The 17,320-nt window shown below is 36.1% G+C and overlaps 2 protein-coding genes across 7 annotated transcripts; one reads left to right on the top strand and one right to left on the bottom strand.

Annotated features, from left to right (window-relative positions):
- Positions 1-45: 45 nt before the first annotated feature.
- Positions 46-8,705, top strand: LOC105283631 (neuropeptide CCHamide-2). Of its 2 annotated transcripts, XM_011346551.3 has the most exons (4): positions 46-315; positions 7,042-7,104; positions 7,533-7,792; positions 7,906-8,705. In XM_011346551.3, the coding sequence occupies exons 1-4, from the start codon at positions 222-224 to the stop codon at positions 7,957-7,959; spliced, it is 471 nt and encodes a 156-aa protein (XP_011344853.1). In that variant the 5' UTR covers positions 46-221; the 3' UTR covers positions 7,960-8,705. The 2 variants fall into 2 exon arrangements, with proteins under 2 accessions (XP_011344853.1, XP_011344854.1); XM_011346552.3 differs by lacking the exon at positions 7,042-7,104 and having other exon boundaries at positions 50-315.
- Positions 8,706-9,158: 453 nt separating this feature from the next.
- Positions 9,159-15,271, bottom strand: LOC105283628. Of its 5 annotated transcripts, XM_011346545.3 has the most exons (6): positions 15,105-15,269; positions 14,342-14,509; positions 10,933-10,968; positions 10,417-10,690; positions 9,697-9,865; positions 9,159-9,587 (listed from the first exon to the last, which is right to left on the bottom strand). In XM_011346545.3, the coding sequence occupies exons 2-6, from the start codon at positions 14,430-14,432 to the stop codon at positions 9,561-9,563; spliced, it is 597 nt and encodes a 198-aa protein (XP_011344847.1). In that variant the 5' UTR covers positions 14,433-14,509; positions 15,105-15,269; the 3' UTR covers positions 9,159-9,560. The 5 variants fall into 5 exon arrangements, with proteins under 5 accessions (XP_011344847.1, XP_011344844.1, XP_011344846.1 ...); XM_011346542.3 differs by having other exon boundaries at positions 9,159-9,865; positions 15,088-15,271; XM_011346544.3 differs by having other exon boundaries at positions 9,159-9,865; positions 14,342-14,456; positions 15,088-15,271.
- Positions 15,272-17,320: the final 2,049 nt, after the last annotated feature.

Below are 17,320 nucleotides of genomic sequence, written 5' to 3'. Positions count from 1 at the left end.
CACCACGACGATATCCGACTGCGCCACTCCGGCTTCCGCTCCTGTAAAAGAGGGAACGCGCGCCGCCACCATCGTTCATTCACAACCACCTGCTCGACGGGGTAGCATCGTTTCGCTGTCATTCGTCATCCGTGACCGCAAAGACAGAGGCGTTCTCGGACAAGTTCCGTTGCCAGCTACCTTCCAAAGCAGCGAAACACGTCGGTGACCACCGCGACAGGATGAAGATCGTGACTTCCAGTCTCACTTTCTCATTTTATATTGCGATCGCTCTCATAATCTTGGTTTCCGTTAGCGACAAGGCGCATGCCAAACGTGAGTATCCCGTCGCCGTTTATTTATTTAATGTGTTGAATCTTAGTGTAGTTTTTAGCTATTTTAGTGTAGTTAAATTTTAATTTATATGTGCTCGAGAGATATCTATTCCTCCTAGAGAAAGCAAGTAATCGTTTCATTAAATAATGTAGAAATAACTCTGTAGAAGTTTGCATAAGCGGCCATTAGGGGAATTCAATTACTTTCATCTGAAATTGTGTATGTGAGGGTAGAAATATTTAACGTATAAATATTTAACGCGTGCAAATATATTTTATGTCATATGCTGTTTTTGTACTATGCTACTGTTGCATACAGATAGGGAGAGGGAGAGAGAGAGAGAGAGAGAGAGAGAGAGGGAGGTAAAAGAGAAAAAAGAATTTATTTGTGGAATAACAATTACATTTTTATTTTTTATGGACTCTTCAATATGCAAAAAAGTAATTCAACTTTTTAGTTTTTTTTTTTAAGAAATATCAGTAAGATAATTCCTTAGATACATAAAATTTTTCATTTTTGCTATTTCTGTTGTATCTCTTTCTCAGTTTTTTAAACAATCTGAAATTAATTTGGAAATTTAAAGTTTAGAAATCTTATACAGTTTAATTTTTTATTTAATAATGAATAAAATATAAAAAGCTTTTTATACGTATTCTTCGTTTTCTTGTAAACACTGATTTACCTATTTAAAATCGTTAAAACTATTTGATTTTATTTCTTATTTAATTAACGTTTTACAAGTTAACCCATAAACTCAATTCCCACTTCCGCGCACATAAAGTTTACCCCATGTTTGTAGAATGAAAACATCTTAATGTAATAGCTTGAAGGAATGACGATCCATAATAAAAACTGTTCCATAAACTGTCCCGATTATTAGTTTCGCCGCTTTAATTATGCCATAATGGTCTAATTACCTAGTTGTTTTATGATTGTTAACTTTATACATTCTTTCAATTACGCGCCGAATCGGGACGGTAAACGTCGTGAAACTTTCCTGGTATTATCAATCAAAATGAAATGCTTTCGCTTTGCAGGAAGTGACGGCAAGTGCAAGTTTTTACGAAGATCCGGTGAAGTATCTTGCACACGAGCACTAATTAAACATTCGCTCATTTGTCTATCGCTTAAGTGCCACCGATTGAAATAAATTTACCACAAACGTTCCGTACGAAAAGAAAGAAAATTGGAAAAAGTTTTGAATTTGAACAACTCTCGATTGGGAAAGTTCAATCAACCAAGCTTGTGTACAAACTTATTCTCAGAATTTACGTAACGAAAAATCTATATTGCAATTCCGTAACGTTTGTTCGTTAGGTGACATATGGACAACCTATAATAGTTGTAGGATGAAACATTCTGCCGCCAATGTCGTAAAGCAACGTCGTATATATCATCGTACAATTAAATTCTCATAGTGCACGCACGATATTGACGCTTGTATACGAAAATTTGGACCTGTTCCTACAAATTTGTTTCCTACGTTGAAAAGTCAATGCAAATACGTCAAATCTGTCAGGAAAGGACGATGTTTGTTATGCGTGTTTACGGTCAGCTCTATTTTTCAGTTTTGCGCTTTCGTAAAAGCTATAATTTAAACAACGCTTTCATATTTCACATATTTCGTCACATCGAATTGTTTCGTCGGTCTGACATCCCACCGGCGGGACGTTTCCGGAGAGTCGAAACATTGAAATGGATTTGCGCACGGAAGGACTTACGAGCATCGAAAATGTAATTTTCTCAGGCAATACGCGACACATCGGCTTTTTTCTTCGTCGCAATCACGCGTTAATACCACTCACATCAGGTGCAAAGCATATATCATGTGCGATTAATGGGAATTGTTTCATCAATTCACGCATTTAAGGTGGCGACATGACATATCAGCGAGAACGACTCGCAAGATCGAGGGTCATAAATTGTTTAATTTTTGTTCAGTTTGACGTATTCGCGATAAGCAGATTCGTTTTTAATCGTGCAGCAATGGGTTGCAAAAGCACTTTATATTTGAATAATAACAATTTTTACAACGTGAACGTTTGCGATGTCTGACAGCTCGTTTATATCTTAATTGCCTCATGTCATTTATCTTAAAACAAAAATTCGGCGCAATCGCGGCTAGGTCTAATTAATTCTATAACTATTTCAATTTTAATTTCTACGTGATTCGTATCTCAATAAAGGATCATTGCTTTGTATGTGAGACCAAATAATTCAGCTGTGACGCGAAACATATATATAATTACAGATATAATTCAGTTAGTAACATCAATCGTGTGGTAGCCGCTTCTGAAAGCGCAAGTTATTACAATGCATGAGTAGTATGTAGTATTCGGATAGTTTCATTGTAGATTTGACGACAACGAGCAGTTGCATACGTCTACTCAGCTTCTATTTATTTGCCTCTCAGACAAAGCAAATGATAAATTATTTCTGCGATGCTTTGCGAAGTTTTGCTGTTCTACGCAAAACTGGCGTAGAAGCGGATTATTGCCGAGCCATTGTAATGTCAAATCCGTTAACTCCCGTCGATACGAGATGTTATAACAGTATTCAATGGTTTGCGCACGTTTCCGTGACACGGTTATCGGTTCTTACGTGTGAACAGGGAGTACTGTAAGCGCGCTATTAATCCAAAGATAGAAATTATTGAGGACGAAATTGTGCATAATAATGAGCAGAAATCAAATAATTGATTGCTTCTCTGACGTAGTCTGGCGTACATTGTACGCCTCTTTAAATTATAATTCCGTTCAATAACAATGCATTTTTTTCATAGATCTTTCATTCTGATTTTGGATAATAATACTACTGATTTTGTAGCTTTCTGTTGTAGTTTTCTATCATAACTTTTCTAACGTACGCGTATATGTATTCAAAGAATTTTTCCAGTAAATAAATTCATTTTCTATTAAATTTAAATATAAACTTTCGTGTTGAAAGAGAAATAACATCACAAATTTTATTAAATTGAATTATAGATAAAATCGTTAATTTCAAGCTGTGCAAGAAGATTATTACATGATCGTTGATCCCTAAAGCTTTAATTTGATAAACTCTTGTTACAGATATCGAAAATTAGTAACTTAATTGACCCGCATTGCGTAATATTAAAAGCCATATCGGCCGAGGAAATTGCAGTGTGTTTAGCACCTAATGAAAGAGCTTAATTAAGCGTGTAGTATAATGTGATAGGCAAATACCGTGTATATTATTAACAATAATGCAGCTCTTAACATAACTAGTGCTTTCAATTTGTTTCATACCAATCATTTATCTGTTCGTGTTTATTATATAAATCATTTTTGATTTCGGAACATTTGTACGTGATTTCACACACTGATGCTAAAATGCATAGATATACTTCAATGAATTTAAGCATTTCCTGTGATGGCAAACATTTAAATGAAACTGATAAGTACATTTTCTGCTTTTGGATAGCTAATTGGTAACGGACACAAGAAAGAAGAATTTAACTTAACGACTCTTATTAGATTATTTATATCTGCAACATGTTTTAATCTATATCGAGCAGCAACGAATCTCGTTTTAGCGGAGGGAAAGCAGAACTTTATCAGCATCAAATCTCAGTTTCGATAAAGTTGCAGCGTTTTTTTTTCCTGACACTGTCATTGTTATTTCGTTCCTCTCTTCCGTCTATTTCTCTTTCATTATTTATTTTAATCTTTTTCATTTAATTTTATTTCTCGTATAATAAATGTTAAAGCTCCACTGAAATATTTGTCAAAATTTTGAAATGGATAAACCGCATTTCGAGGACATTTGCTTTTTTCAGGCAAGTTTTATGCGTCACTCTTCCTTTGATCATGCTTTATGAGGTTTGGAATCCGCGTTAATTAACGTCTATGCCTGAAACAAAATACATGTGTGTGGATTATGTACATGGCGTTGAACGCATAAGCGTCGGCGCGTGTGCGGAATTAAATCATGTCGCGTTTATCTTCAGAATCCTGTTTCTCTTAATGATCATAACGCGGGGAGAGTTACTGACCTGGAAGATTGCGGATGTTCATTCGAAATTCTCGTGACTTTCGTGAGATTGAAAATGCAATGTCATGCAAATACTCAGCATATATATATAGAGTCTTTAAGAGCTCCGAAGTCTTCCAAAAAGTCCTCCTCGATTTTCACAAAAATTTTTCTTACATTATTATTCAAAAGGCACAAAAAAGCACAAGAAAACACAAAAAGGAGCAGCGAGTGTCAACTTTGATTAATTTTGACTCACGGAGCAGATGTGATTTTCAGTAAAGCCTTGATGTATTAAACCGATAAATTACGCGATACGTTGTCCGGTTCGCGACAGTGCACAAGACTGTCGCAGAGTTAAAATTCATCCAAATATTTGTACGGTGCTGATTTATATCATGAACGGAAAAAGATTAGAAGTTAATAACATGAAAATTCGCTGCAAGTCGAAAAGTGATCGGAAATGACGAACTCATAGATTCCACATCGGAGTCCTTACCCGTTCGCCGCTCGGTGTCACGGTGACCTGCACTTTGATACCTGATTGATTCATACCGGATAGACAGAATGGAATTACGCAATATGCCAGTCCATTTCATTGTAAATGTAGTGAGATTGAAAATGTGCTGAGATTGAAGCTCGAATTGTCCAGCCGTGACACGCGCATTTTCGTGAGCGATGATGAAATGATGAAATCTGCAGCTGTGGCAGAAGTGCAAAAAGGAGCGTTTGTAGAAAACACGCCAGCATTCGGATATGTATTCTCTTTGACACGCGCAAATTTATTATCTTGGGATAAATTTGTTTTAGCGAAGTGGCATGTTTGTAATCATCTCATTTGAGATGATTACAAACATACGATACCGCGTCGTAGGGTCAGGATGATTACACGTGATTAATATTTTGTCGGAGATCCGTGACAAATGAATCGATATTCGACAATAGCTTTATCGCGCATTTATTTAACGTGAGATATGTTCGATGAATTGTGCAGGCATGTTGCATTCAGCACGTTGCAACTGCATTATTGGGGACGATCTAATGAGCGTAACACGTTTATGTTGAGAAATAGGAAAGGACTGTGGGCGCTTAATGAGTTCTTCCCGTTCCTCTCTCTTTCTTTCTCTCTTTGGCTCTGTGAAAGTCTTAAAAATGTAGCACACGTAGTAGCAATGGGTTTGCTCGATTGTTAGAGACAAAAGGGTTGAAGCTGATCAGTTAATCAGCTTCGTTTCAGGTGATAATTGAACGAACGGCTTGACGGAGCAAGTTCATTTCGCTGTTCGCGAGTAATTCTGGCTTCGCGGATTGTATATTTATCGGTTTTGTTCATTGGTCTTCGATCGCGCATTGTTGTCGTGACACTTGTCGGCCGATCTTTCAATGAAATATTCACGCGTGGGAATGTAATGGATTCACTGAAAGTTATTTAAACACATATGGCCGCACGCGTAAATAGGCCACACGTGAATACCGATACGAAATTAAGACATTGTACCTCCATCGATCGATACTTTTTTTGTATACTGATTTTTATGTATTTATTTTTTTTATATGGCTGCTGGTTTTAAATTTCCGATATGAATAATGATTATTATATGGCGAAACATGTAAAAATCTTTGGACTTTGCAATCGCATATTAACGTACATGTTTGAATGAATTTTTTTCATATTTACATTTATGGAACATTTCGAAATTAAATACATTGTGCAGCTTGTATAAATTATGCAGTTCGTTTTACAATGAGGATTTCAATAAAAATGTTCCCAAAACAAAAATCGCACAAAAAAGTAGAATTAATTTTCCCTCGGAGGAAGAATAAAATTCACGAGTATTCTCTTAAGAGAAAAAGGGAGGAAAAGGCATTTATTTTACATTAAAGCATAAAAAATTAATTGTGGGATCTATATTATAAAAGACATAACATTTATACGTGACCTCGTTATCGGAATGAAGGAAATCCTGTCCGGAAATCAACTTTGCGCGATTATATATACACACTCGTACTTTTACTTTTATAATTGGAAAGAGCCTGAATATGTGGAATATAAATCATTATTTTCGGATTATCCATCCGATATTCTGTATGGATTTAAATAAATGAGTAATGGAGTTGCATATTCAATGTTTTTTTCGATTAATCAATATGCGCCAAACATGCAGCCAATTTCAATTGATTAAACTTTAAACTAAACGTCAGAAATGTCTTAACGCGAATGCATTGTGTTTCAATGCAGATATGTCGAGATTGTTCATAATAAGAAAAAAAGAAATGACTAAGATAGATAAGAATGGTAGTAGCACTTTCCACATCTTGCATGGTTACAAGATAAATTCAATTATAAAAATAAGATTGGTATTAAACTATTAATTAAAAGAGATACAGTTAATTTACTTTCAGAATGTAATCTCCCTACAGATACATTGTAATAATTTGAGTATATTTGGTACGAGGCACAACCGCGTCTTTTAATAAAGCATGATATTTTTATCGTGCAGAATAATTTTGTTGCAGCATGAATTTATTGTTATCTATGTTTTAAATAAAGTTATTTTTATCTTTCTCTCTCTCCTTCTTTTCCTTAATTAACTCAATCATCATATATTGTAAATCATTAAAGTTAAGTTTTGTAACATTATTTCATAAGAGGATATATAAGGGCCCAGAAACGTTTTGAGATATTCAAGAAATTATTTATTTATTTTTTTTTAATATCACTTCCTTTCACAGCATGGGCAGAAGAGCATATTGACCGCAAGAGTGACAAGCAAATACGCGGATACGTTCGCAAAGGTATGATGTTGAAGAGATCACGATCATATCAAGAATGCTAGAGAATTTTTAGGGAGAGACTCAAAACATTTTTAGGTCCCTACATGTAACTCTCTTCATTCTTCATCTTGATGTCACAATATTTTCTACTGCTAGAAAATTTTCCTGAAGACCTTTCCGTTTATTCGATTCAGAACACGTGGAGAGATATATTCTGGCATTATGTTTTTAAGCACCGCATCGCACAGATTAAGAGAATCGTGACTTGCAAACAATTAAGCAATCACTCGAACTTGATTGCTTAATGAAAATGCAAAATGCTATATCTCTTTCCACTTTTAATTAATGTGTTCTCTCTCTCTCTCTCTCTCTCTCTCTCGTTGCAATCAAATTATTTCATTCGCTATTATGAAAATAACTAATCAACATCAATCACCAATGTCCTATAGGCGGCTGTGCCTCGTTCGGGCACTCGTGTTTCGGCGGTCATGGAAAGAGATTTGATTCGGCCATGCAACAGAACATGTTGCAAGCTAGCAACAGGCGAAATTTTCAAGAATCCGAAGTGTCATCACCGAATGATGAATTATTCTACGTTCTTCCGAGCGACGGATTTCGGGAACGATCAGAACAGGCTTTCATGCGAGCTCGCAAAGACACTCAACAGCAGTTTGATCTGAATCCTCTATCTTCTTTGGTCAATCAGTGGGTATGTATGTGTGTCTCGAAGTTATAAAACCATGTGATTCAAAGACCTGTTGTCTAAGCGGTAATTGACAGGTAAAAATATTAATAATAAAATGCGAACATTATATTTTTCAGATTGCATCCCATCGGCGTTCGCATCGCACGGATTCGGACGTCACCAATAAATAAAGGGAGCTTATAGGCAAGATCTGTGTAACATCTGCATAATGTCAAGACATAAAGCAGTTTCATATATATTCGCGCGTAAATACTTAATTGTACATACATGTTACTAAGTTATTTAAGTTCGCTTCCGATTACATCATTTTGTATTACGTCCGTTGTACATCTTTCAGCATTAATAACGCGACAATCACGTTTTCCGTGAACGTTATTAATTTACGTAATTCACTTAAGAGAGGTCGAGTAAATAGATGTAAAACTGTCGTCGGTGTACGTTTAAGTGCATGCTATTCCTGTATTTAAGTTATCAAGATGTAATTTGTGAATATCCTGCTCCCTTTTCCTCCTCTCTTATATGTAGACTGTTCGGATCTCAATATTGCTTCTACAGTTGGATCATCGCCTCTCACGAACTCGATTTGATCAAACGTGGATAATGCGTGCGCGCGTGCGGTCGGGACGCATCTCCCGGATGCTGTATTTTGCGGTGACGTTATTCTCGATAGATAAACGCGCATTCGCCATGTGGTGAACCGTGTCGGTAATATTTGTCGTCGTCATCGTCGCACGATAGTAGCACTGTTACCTTCAGTTTTATTCTCCGCGCTCGGAAAATAATCAATAAAGCACTAGCAGTAAGAAGATGTTGAACTGTGAGGATTTGTCGCACGTAAAACACTTACAAACACCTGTCGCACGATTAGTTACATTATGGCTTATTTCTGCGAAATAAATGTCCATGTCAAAACTGATCAGCTTGTTCAATTGCAGTAACAGCTGTCGTTTATTATCTTTCACAATCCCTGGTATCATACAATTGGCCAGCATCAGGATTACGAAACTGCAAATCAGTAATGCATGTTTGGCATATGTCGTGTCTTATTTTATTCACTTCATGCGAAATGTGATAATAATTTACTTGATTAACTTTTCAATGACTCGATGCTAGTCATTTTATGTGAGGATTGTTTGAATTTATGTTGTTGTAGATGACTGCGCGCATAAACTTTGATTTATTATATGTAAAGGAATAAATGAAGAATAAATATGTTGACGGACGCTGAGGCGTTCAAGACTGAATTGAAGTTCTGATACTGTTATGCTTCGAATTATGCTTCTTTATATAGCGATACATTGATTGAGTTGGATTTTACTGAAACATACCTTTATATTCCGGTAATTGACATCCATATAAATTAATATAAAATCAGGGTTTAAAATTTATTCGATAAGCTTTACAGAGTAAGAAGAGGACAGAAAGCTTCCATAGTTTCAGTATAGAGATAATTACTCTGCAGTAGTAGATATACACATACAATCTCATTGTTTGAAATCAAGTGCAGTCAATAAAATTGCTATTATCTATTAGCTTAGATAATATAAATAATATAAATGTTAATAAAATATCTATTATCGAAAATTTCTTTAGAGAGAAGAGTACAGAGTCTCCTATAAGTAAGATTTAATCCAGATAGAACACAAAATCAGATCATAATTTAATACGAAAGACATATACGTCTTCTTTAATGGAGAATTATTATCACTTCGATAAGACTTGTTTTTGGAAAATTCTTTCTCGTCGCGATGTTGTGTATTCTTTTGTCCATTTATTTCGCATTTCCATTCCTCTCATTCTGAAATCAAACGCATTGTAATACCTGTAAGGTAATTCTTGACACGAAAATTTATTAAGAAAATTATTAATAAATCGAATGAATATGAACATAAGATCACAAGACGTACCAACAACTCGAGCACGTCTAATTTCCGAAAACCATTAATTGGCTTATCATATCCATTAGACGAAACTAAAACAATTTCTGGAACGTTTCCAAGTTTCTCGTTTACAGTCCGCATTATACCTTGCGCGTCGTTGATTTTCTTCTCATTGCTTTCGTTGTTAATTGGGATTCTACAAATGAGCATTATGTTAGTGCAATAGCTAGTAAAATCAACATGTTTCTCTTACTTAGTATTATTTAAAGTAGAAGCGTTTACCGAATTACTTTCAAGTAATCTACTAACTTGTACAGAGGAAGATAATGTTCTTGATTAAAATAATGAAGATGCAGGGAGCGTAACGTAATCATAAAGGTGATGATGTTACGAGTTCGCGCTATCGGGCTATTATCTGTTGCATGATTATCACGATATAAGATTGTTTAATCAAAGCAGGCAAGTTCTAATAGTTCCAAAGAAGAGTGTAAGACAAAGTATAAAACTTTTAACGAGAATTATCGAAGAGAAAGTGCGCTTCAAAACTTCGCTGACTGTAAAACGTGTCTTCACTCCGTGTTGTTCTACATAACTTTGTCATTTGCATCTTTGTTATCTTCTATCCGGAATATTCCTAAAATTCCTCAAATTCCTCAAATACCCGATTCAGCGGTTGTTGCGAATTTGCGAAGAATTTTTTTATGGAAATGCTGTTTTATCTTTTTGTATTTCCCGCGAAAAATTCACCTCATCGGTTCGATGCTCTCGTCGTTTATCGGTGCTACGTTGTATTCCCATTTTGGGGATGCGTATACATCCTTATCTTTAGTGAAATCGCTCCATCTGACACGATATTTATCCGATGATGGTAGCACGGGTTGTCCAGCGATCAAACGAGATAGAATCCATTGCGTTTTGGACGAAGGTACGACGTCGTTATGGGGGGATCCGTTTGATGAAGTCTTGGCTGCCAGAATGCGCATGGTGGCCCCGACTTGGTCCTCGCTACGCTTTCCGTGCGCTACAATTGTAGTTTTAGACCATAAAACTATGTTGTGTGCACAAACTACACGCTAATTAACGGATTAATAAATATTTCTGTTGATTACCTAGGTACTTAATTAATTATGACAAAGATATTTATTTGCAAAGGTATATTATTGCTATTTGTATTAAAACAAAAATTAAAGATTGTATTAATGTAGTATTCATCATAGTATGTTAATAATATAGCATTAAGGCAATATTAATAAAGATACATACCTCCCCAACAAGAATGCCCATAGCTTAAACAGGACCCTGGATTAAAACAATAGTTATATGTTATAATAATGAATAGTATGCAATGCGTAGATCCGCAACTATATTTCGTTATTGACATTTCTACATGTTATGATATACAACAGGTAAGTACGGTATAAGTAAGAGAATACTCAACAGAGAATATTATTCAACAGATATTTATTCGCGTATTGATGTTGAGCTGATATTGAGGTAGTAGAACTTTCTAAGCTGCAAGTAGCTGCACCAGAGTGGAAAATTGAATATAAAACTCGACTGAAATTGTAGAAATAATGTTATGGCACGCCAATGTCTCGGTAAGTAAAACTGGGGCCGTACTCAATGCACTGCACAAGGAGAAACGTAATAAAAATTTATTTGAGGACACTTATTACTGTTATATTTCCCAGATGATGTCGACCGCGTTAAGAACGATCTTGCGAACCGTCTGCAAACAAAATAGAAAAGCTCCTCTCAACATTCCTTGCATGCAATAAATGCTACGGCAGATATTTTGCAAAATTGGCTTCCCATTATCTCTTCATTATGGTTTGTATTCTTTACTATATTCGCGTGCTTTGTGAAAATCAAATTTTTTTCTTATCATAAAAATCCGTTTATTTTTAGAAACAATATACAATAAAAGAATTAAGAGAATACAGGAACTATAAGGAAATTCTTTTCAGTCGTGTCAACAATTAAACAAAATCGACGGAATCATAAAAAAGTTTAGCAATTATTTTTGGGAAAGTTCGACGTGGATGGACGTCGACAATCCTATTCGTGACACAGGAGAGAACAATCCGCTCTGTGGAGGTTCGTGCGGAATCTCGGTAAGCTCTCTGCCGGGTAAGTAAGAAATAATTGAAACTACACTAGGAGGATTAAAAGAATGCTAATCGAAAAGAATTGAAAGCGCAATTGATGGGATAGGAAGGAGGAGTATTTATCTGCGCCATTCTCGTGCGGAGTAGAGATGAGAACAACATTCTGTAAGAATGTTCTTGCGGTCGCTTCGCCGTATGCATCTGATGCCTCGATCGTAAAACGTAAACGAGAGAAATTTCTTTTTGCCATCCGGACCACGCTCGGACCATTACTGAATTCACCGTGTCTTTGTACGAGACGAGCGCGTAATACGTTAAGGGATTCCGCGTGAGTTCATTCACAAAGGTAACGCTACTTTTTACAGGGATCGATGATTTGGATGCTACATTTGCCTCTTCCGAGCCGACGTTCCTCGAGGTATCCCACGTGTGATCTTATTCACACACAAAGGATCGCCATGATCATTACAGAGGCGGCTGGAGAGAGGAGATATATATGTATATTATATAGTGGTGTAACAGACGCAAGGGCTTTGACTCTCGCATGGGATAGTGTGGATCTGATTTCAATAGTCTTCGGAGATGGATCCCTGGGGCAACCTGTCCGGGGTTTCGTCTAATTTCGAATTTCTGTTCCAGCTGAACTTCGATCCGTGAGACGATCAGTGCAATTCGAGCTGTTCTCATATTTCTCATATCAGGAAATATACAGGAAATATAAGGATGCTGATAGAATAAAATGTAAAATAAAATTGCTCAAAGAAATTACCTCCCCATTCGTAATTTTGCTGGTTTTAAATTGCACAATTGGAGAGAATAGACGCGAAAAAGTAGAGTTGTTAGTACAGATTGTGACAGTCCGTGTCAATTAAACTTTTTCAATTTGCCGAATTAATTTACGGTGATTCGGAGAAACAAAGATACGCATAATAGTGTCATGATAACCAACTTAATACTCCAGGAATTATAATAAGCTTGTACCGCAAATTATCTGTCCGATATTTGCGGAACCGATTAATCATGTATCCGGCAGCAGTTATTATATTGTCGTGAATAATTACTTCTTGTCCGATGCGCAGAAATTGCAATAAACATTTTTCTATTTATAAATGTATTTCCGTCGACGTTGGCGCGCCATTAACCCTTAGAGAGCCGGGATTTGTCCATTGAAATTTGAAATTTTTTAACGTAAAATTTATGCATATATGCAACCTATAAGTTCCGTAAAGTTCCCAAGTTCGTACCTGGCCCATATATAGGCCAGTCCGGCCTCGAACGGTTTGGCAAATATTCAAAATTTTCAAATTTTAAATCTTAGTGTTTCTAAGGGTTTTTGATATCGCTAATCACGATTTTAAGATCAGATTATCGAAATTTTACATAGGAACAGTGTTGCCAACTTAAATAAGCCTAAATGAATAATAACAGTTACATGCATGTATAAAACTTTCTTTGGCGTTATCCAAAGCTAATTGCATGGACATAGAAAGTTTTGTAGCTCCTTTTTTATTTTTTTATTTTATAGTTTTATATATACCTATATATGCACATTAAACAGTTATTTATCTTGTAGCCACTATAGTGGCTCATATAGGGGCCACCCCGGCCCTCTAAGGGTTAAGTAAGAGTTCAAATGTCCATATTAGTCTTTATCAAGCTATGATAATTTTGATATTAAGATTGAAGGATAATAATAAAGATAATAATAATGTGCAAACCTCATAAGAATCATGTCTTGTCTTACATTTCTGTTTTGATCGTAATTTCGCAAATTTACTCGTAATGATATGATATGAGGGAGTTAACGTTGTTGTTGAATTAATTGATTTCGAGAATACGCGTCAGCCGATGTTTCGAAATAGAATATCGATTGCACTCACGCCAAAAACAAAATATGCAATTACGGTTCTTTTGAGTTTCGACTAGCGCGAAATTATGAGTAGAGCCAGTTATTTGGAATACACATGAATTTTAAATTCTATTTATCTTGACTGTGTATTTATACTGCTACGATAATGATTTATCAACGATTTATCAATGTAAAAAGCAACCACATAATTAACAACCAAATAATATGATAAATATATCAGTAGTCCAGTTAAAATTAAACACATGCATACCTAAAAATATACACGCTATTTCGATTACTTAATTTCCAAATAATTTTATTCCCAAAGCTGCTTTCAAACATTGGTTTATCGACTATTCGTTAATCTCGAAAAAGTTTTAATATTGCACATTACAAAAGTAGAAGTATGCTCGAGATTGTTCAAGAGTGCCCGCGTTATAAAATAATTTTTAACAATAAACAGTCTTCTAGTGTCATTTCTGCTTGATAATAATAAAATTGCAAACAGACAATAACATTCCTGCATTGAATATATTACTTTACTTCGCGCAATGTTACTTTTTAACTGAAAAGTTAAAGTTAAAGAAATATCACCGCGCCGTAATATCATTGCGCCATAAATATTCTTACGCGCAAAATCAAAAAAAGGGATTAAGAAAAGGACGAAGAGAGAGTGGAAGAATACAATGTGAAACGGAAACTGCATTGTACCTACCGGCCGCGCATCCGGCGAAGCAGAAGATTAACATGATGATGCAGGTCTGGACGATTGTCAGAGTACGGGGATTTCTCAAAGCCAACGCCATCTGATAGTCTCAGCTGATGCTTTGCTGTATAAACGATCGATTAGATATCGGAAACAAAACCTGTGGTTGTTTGCCGTCTGTAAACCGATTTTAGCGAAATTTACTTTTCAAGTGGGAAATCGTTACAAAATATTTTCTGATCGTCTAATGGAAAAATTTTGTGTTAAACTTATATCATTGATTCTAATAAAATATATTTTTCTAAACCTATTAATGGCAGTATTCATTTTCGCAGGAAAGCCAATGGAATTCTTTTTGTGATTAATATTATATAATTCGTGCTACTTTTGTAAATTCTTTCTGTGCAACTCTCAACAACTTATAACGTACAATTTCATATCCGTAAAACATTTATAAAAAAATAGTTGAATTCTAATGATAAAAATGATGTTTGAATTGTAAGTTAATTATTAAAAAACTACTAAAAAGATTTAAATAAACAAATTATTAACTTGCAAACCTCTTCATTATATTTTTTAACTCTTTATTAACTCTTTATTAAACCTTTGTTGCTTTCAGATTTTATGAAATCTTCAAATAAAATTAGAGTTAATGACACAAAGAAATGTCCAATATTTCGAACTATCGCAGAATGTGGAGTTGGTCGCGTTGAAAAATTTTCCATCAGGAACCTGTTCTTTCTCTCCTTACGCACTCGGAAAATCAACGTACGTATATCACTTCCGTTCACCCTCGCAGAAACAACGAGCGGGACACCAGCGGACGCGTCTTGCGCGTGTTCACCAAATCGGGGTTTTCTCGCTGCTTTCACAAAAGAGATAGGTCGATCTCGATCGAAGGGGTCGGCAACTGAACTCGAAGCCGGAGAGCGATGCGACCAGAGCTTTTATAGACGTGTAGCGGTACACGGTGGAGTACGGTGGTACATGGTGGGGTTGGCTGATCAACGCGCCCTCAGGATGCGCACCTGCGTCGGTGACGGCGAACTTTGTGTGAGGTAGGGCGATGACGATGGTATGAAAACAATCGTCGTGGGTGGGATTTAATTGGAAATTTACTATAACGCAAGGATTTTGTCGCGCTAGTCCCGGTTACCTATCGAAAGCGCGTTTAATCCGGAGACATCGAATGATAGTTAAAAATGGGCTATCAGTGCGCATCGCATACTTGGTAATGAAATTAATTGAAGAAGTTTATTCATAGATCCACTTTGCCACTATGATTTAAAGCAACTTTTTTTTTGTACGTAGTTTTATCCGCAGTTTAATTGGTATGCGTCCTCTTACATTTAGAAAAAGCTTCATTAATATATCTGATTTAATATCCTGCATATTTAACATCCTGCATTTTTAATTTCAGTTCAAATGAATATTGTACAACGCTCATATTCTTTTATCTGTGAATCCTTTGACCAATTTCTGTTAAATATTTCTTCTACAAGCAGGTATGACATAAGTTCCGAGAAAATACGTTGTATCGATTAAGGTTTTAATTGCATTTTGTGCAGTAGAAATTAGGAAAGAGTTCATTTTTCCTGATCTCTTTCGTTTTCAATTTATATGTTTAAGATTTCATTTTCATCTTTTTCATCTTTCGACATATATATATTAGTTTTTGCGACATAATTGCATCTTTAGGGCTTGATGTTACATCAACGCTTTACAACATACGTAATATAATAATGCACTCGATGTAATATCGAATTGGGACATCGCAATAATCCGACAACGTAGAAAAGTACAATATGTTCTAAAAACATTACAGCCAGTTAGTTTATTGTTCACGTATTGCTAGTGTAAATGCCTGTAACTTGTCCAGATATCGCGCTCACGGGCCATGTGGCTGCAGATAATGATTGCTCTCAAGACACGTAATTAGATATCATCGAGCGATACGACGTAGTGTCTCGCGCCAAGTGCAACAAATTCGCTATAAATAAAATTTGTCCACGGAAATTATTGTATTTTATACCAACGCGAGAATGCATTTCAGAAAATAATTGATTGTAATTTCTAAATTGCACAAGCGATGTAATAGTAGAGAACATTTCACACCTCGTAGTTGTGCGATAAATAATATGCGTTAAACAAAATTCTCTGTATGAGAAATATTGTAGGCAGGCAAGAGCGCATTTTGATGAGTAATTGATCGTAATTTCGGAATTGTAGGGAAGGGGGTTTTTCGCGCCAGGCACGCCGGAAACGCGCAACAAGTTTCCAGGGATAACTGTAGATTACATTGAGGGAGGAGGGTGAGCCTTGGCGCGAACCGGCATGCCTGCAAGTGATATAGGTATCGCGTGGCGCGGGCATGTGGCTGTAAGTAGTTACGCACATTCGCAGTCAGACCGCACGGCACATAAAGACAAGTGCCAGCGCATCTGGCACCTGTGGATCGAATGAAGAAGGGTGCGATGTCATAATGAGCATTTCCGTAATAGTCGCGTAATTATATTCGCAATTTGCAGCTAGCTGCGCCAATCGTGAGACACGTAAAAGGGGCAAGTGAATGGAGTGTTGATTCTGTCGGAGATGTAACATTTTTCACTCCAGTTAACTTTGGCAAATTTTCTGCGGATCATTTTATATAATTATCTGTTAATATATTTTATTATATAGTTACCGAAAATTATTTTTGGTTCTCGCACCGAGTGAACTGCCGTTCAGCCAATTCTCATTTCTTAGAACGTGAATTGAGAACATTGAATTCCGAATTTTTTGAAGTATTAAAACGTGTCGTAAGTGTATATCGAAAAGTTCAATATCTCTCCACGGAAGAATGATGTTGAGGAACAACAACGTCGTATCATCCATTCGATGGGTGTTTCATCATGGAGGCGAGTGGGTTCGCTCGCACCAGTCGTAAAACCTGAGTCATCAGGAGGAGAAAGAGTGGCAAGTTGCTTTCGCTGTCAATTACTTTAACGG

The sequence above is a fragment of the Ooceraea biroi genome, chromosome 4 (genome assembly GCF_003672135.1).
Source record: "Ooceraea biroi isolate clonal line C1 chromosome 4, Obir_v5.4, whole genome shotgun sequence".
NCBI classification, from domain to species: Eukaryota; Metazoa; Arthropoda; class Insecta; order Hymenoptera; family Formicidae; genus Ooceraea; species Ooceraea biroi.
This window is presented reverse-complemented; position numbering and strand designations above follow the sequence as displayed.

Excerpts from the sequence above, each read along its gene's own strand:
- LOC105283631 (XM_011346551.3), top strand. The coding sequence starts at position 222 with ATGAAGATCGTGACTTCCAGTCTCACTTTCTCATTTTATATTGCGATC. Across the intron at positions 7,105-7,532 it reads ACGCGGATACGTTCGCAAAG|GCGGCTGTGCCTCGTTCGGG; the intron begins GTATGATGTTGA and ends AATGTCCTATAG. Across the intron at positions 7,793-7,905 it reads CTTCTTTGGTCAATCAGTGG|ATTGCATCCCATCGGCGTTC; the intron begins GTATGTATGTGT and ends TATATTTTTCAG.
- LOC105283628 (XM_011346542.3), bottom strand. The coding sequence starts at position 14,432 with ATGGCGTTGGCTTTGAGAAATCCCCGTACTCTGACAATCGTCCAGACC. Across the intron at positions 10,691-10,932 it reads TGGGCATTCTTGTTGGGGAG|CGCACGGAAAGCGTAGCGAG; the intron begins GTATGTATCTTT and ends CTACAATTGTAG. Across the intron at positions 9,866-10,416 it reads GAGAGCATCGAACCGATGAG|AATCCCAATTAACAACGAAA; the intron begins GTGAATTTTTCG and ends GCTCATTTGTAG.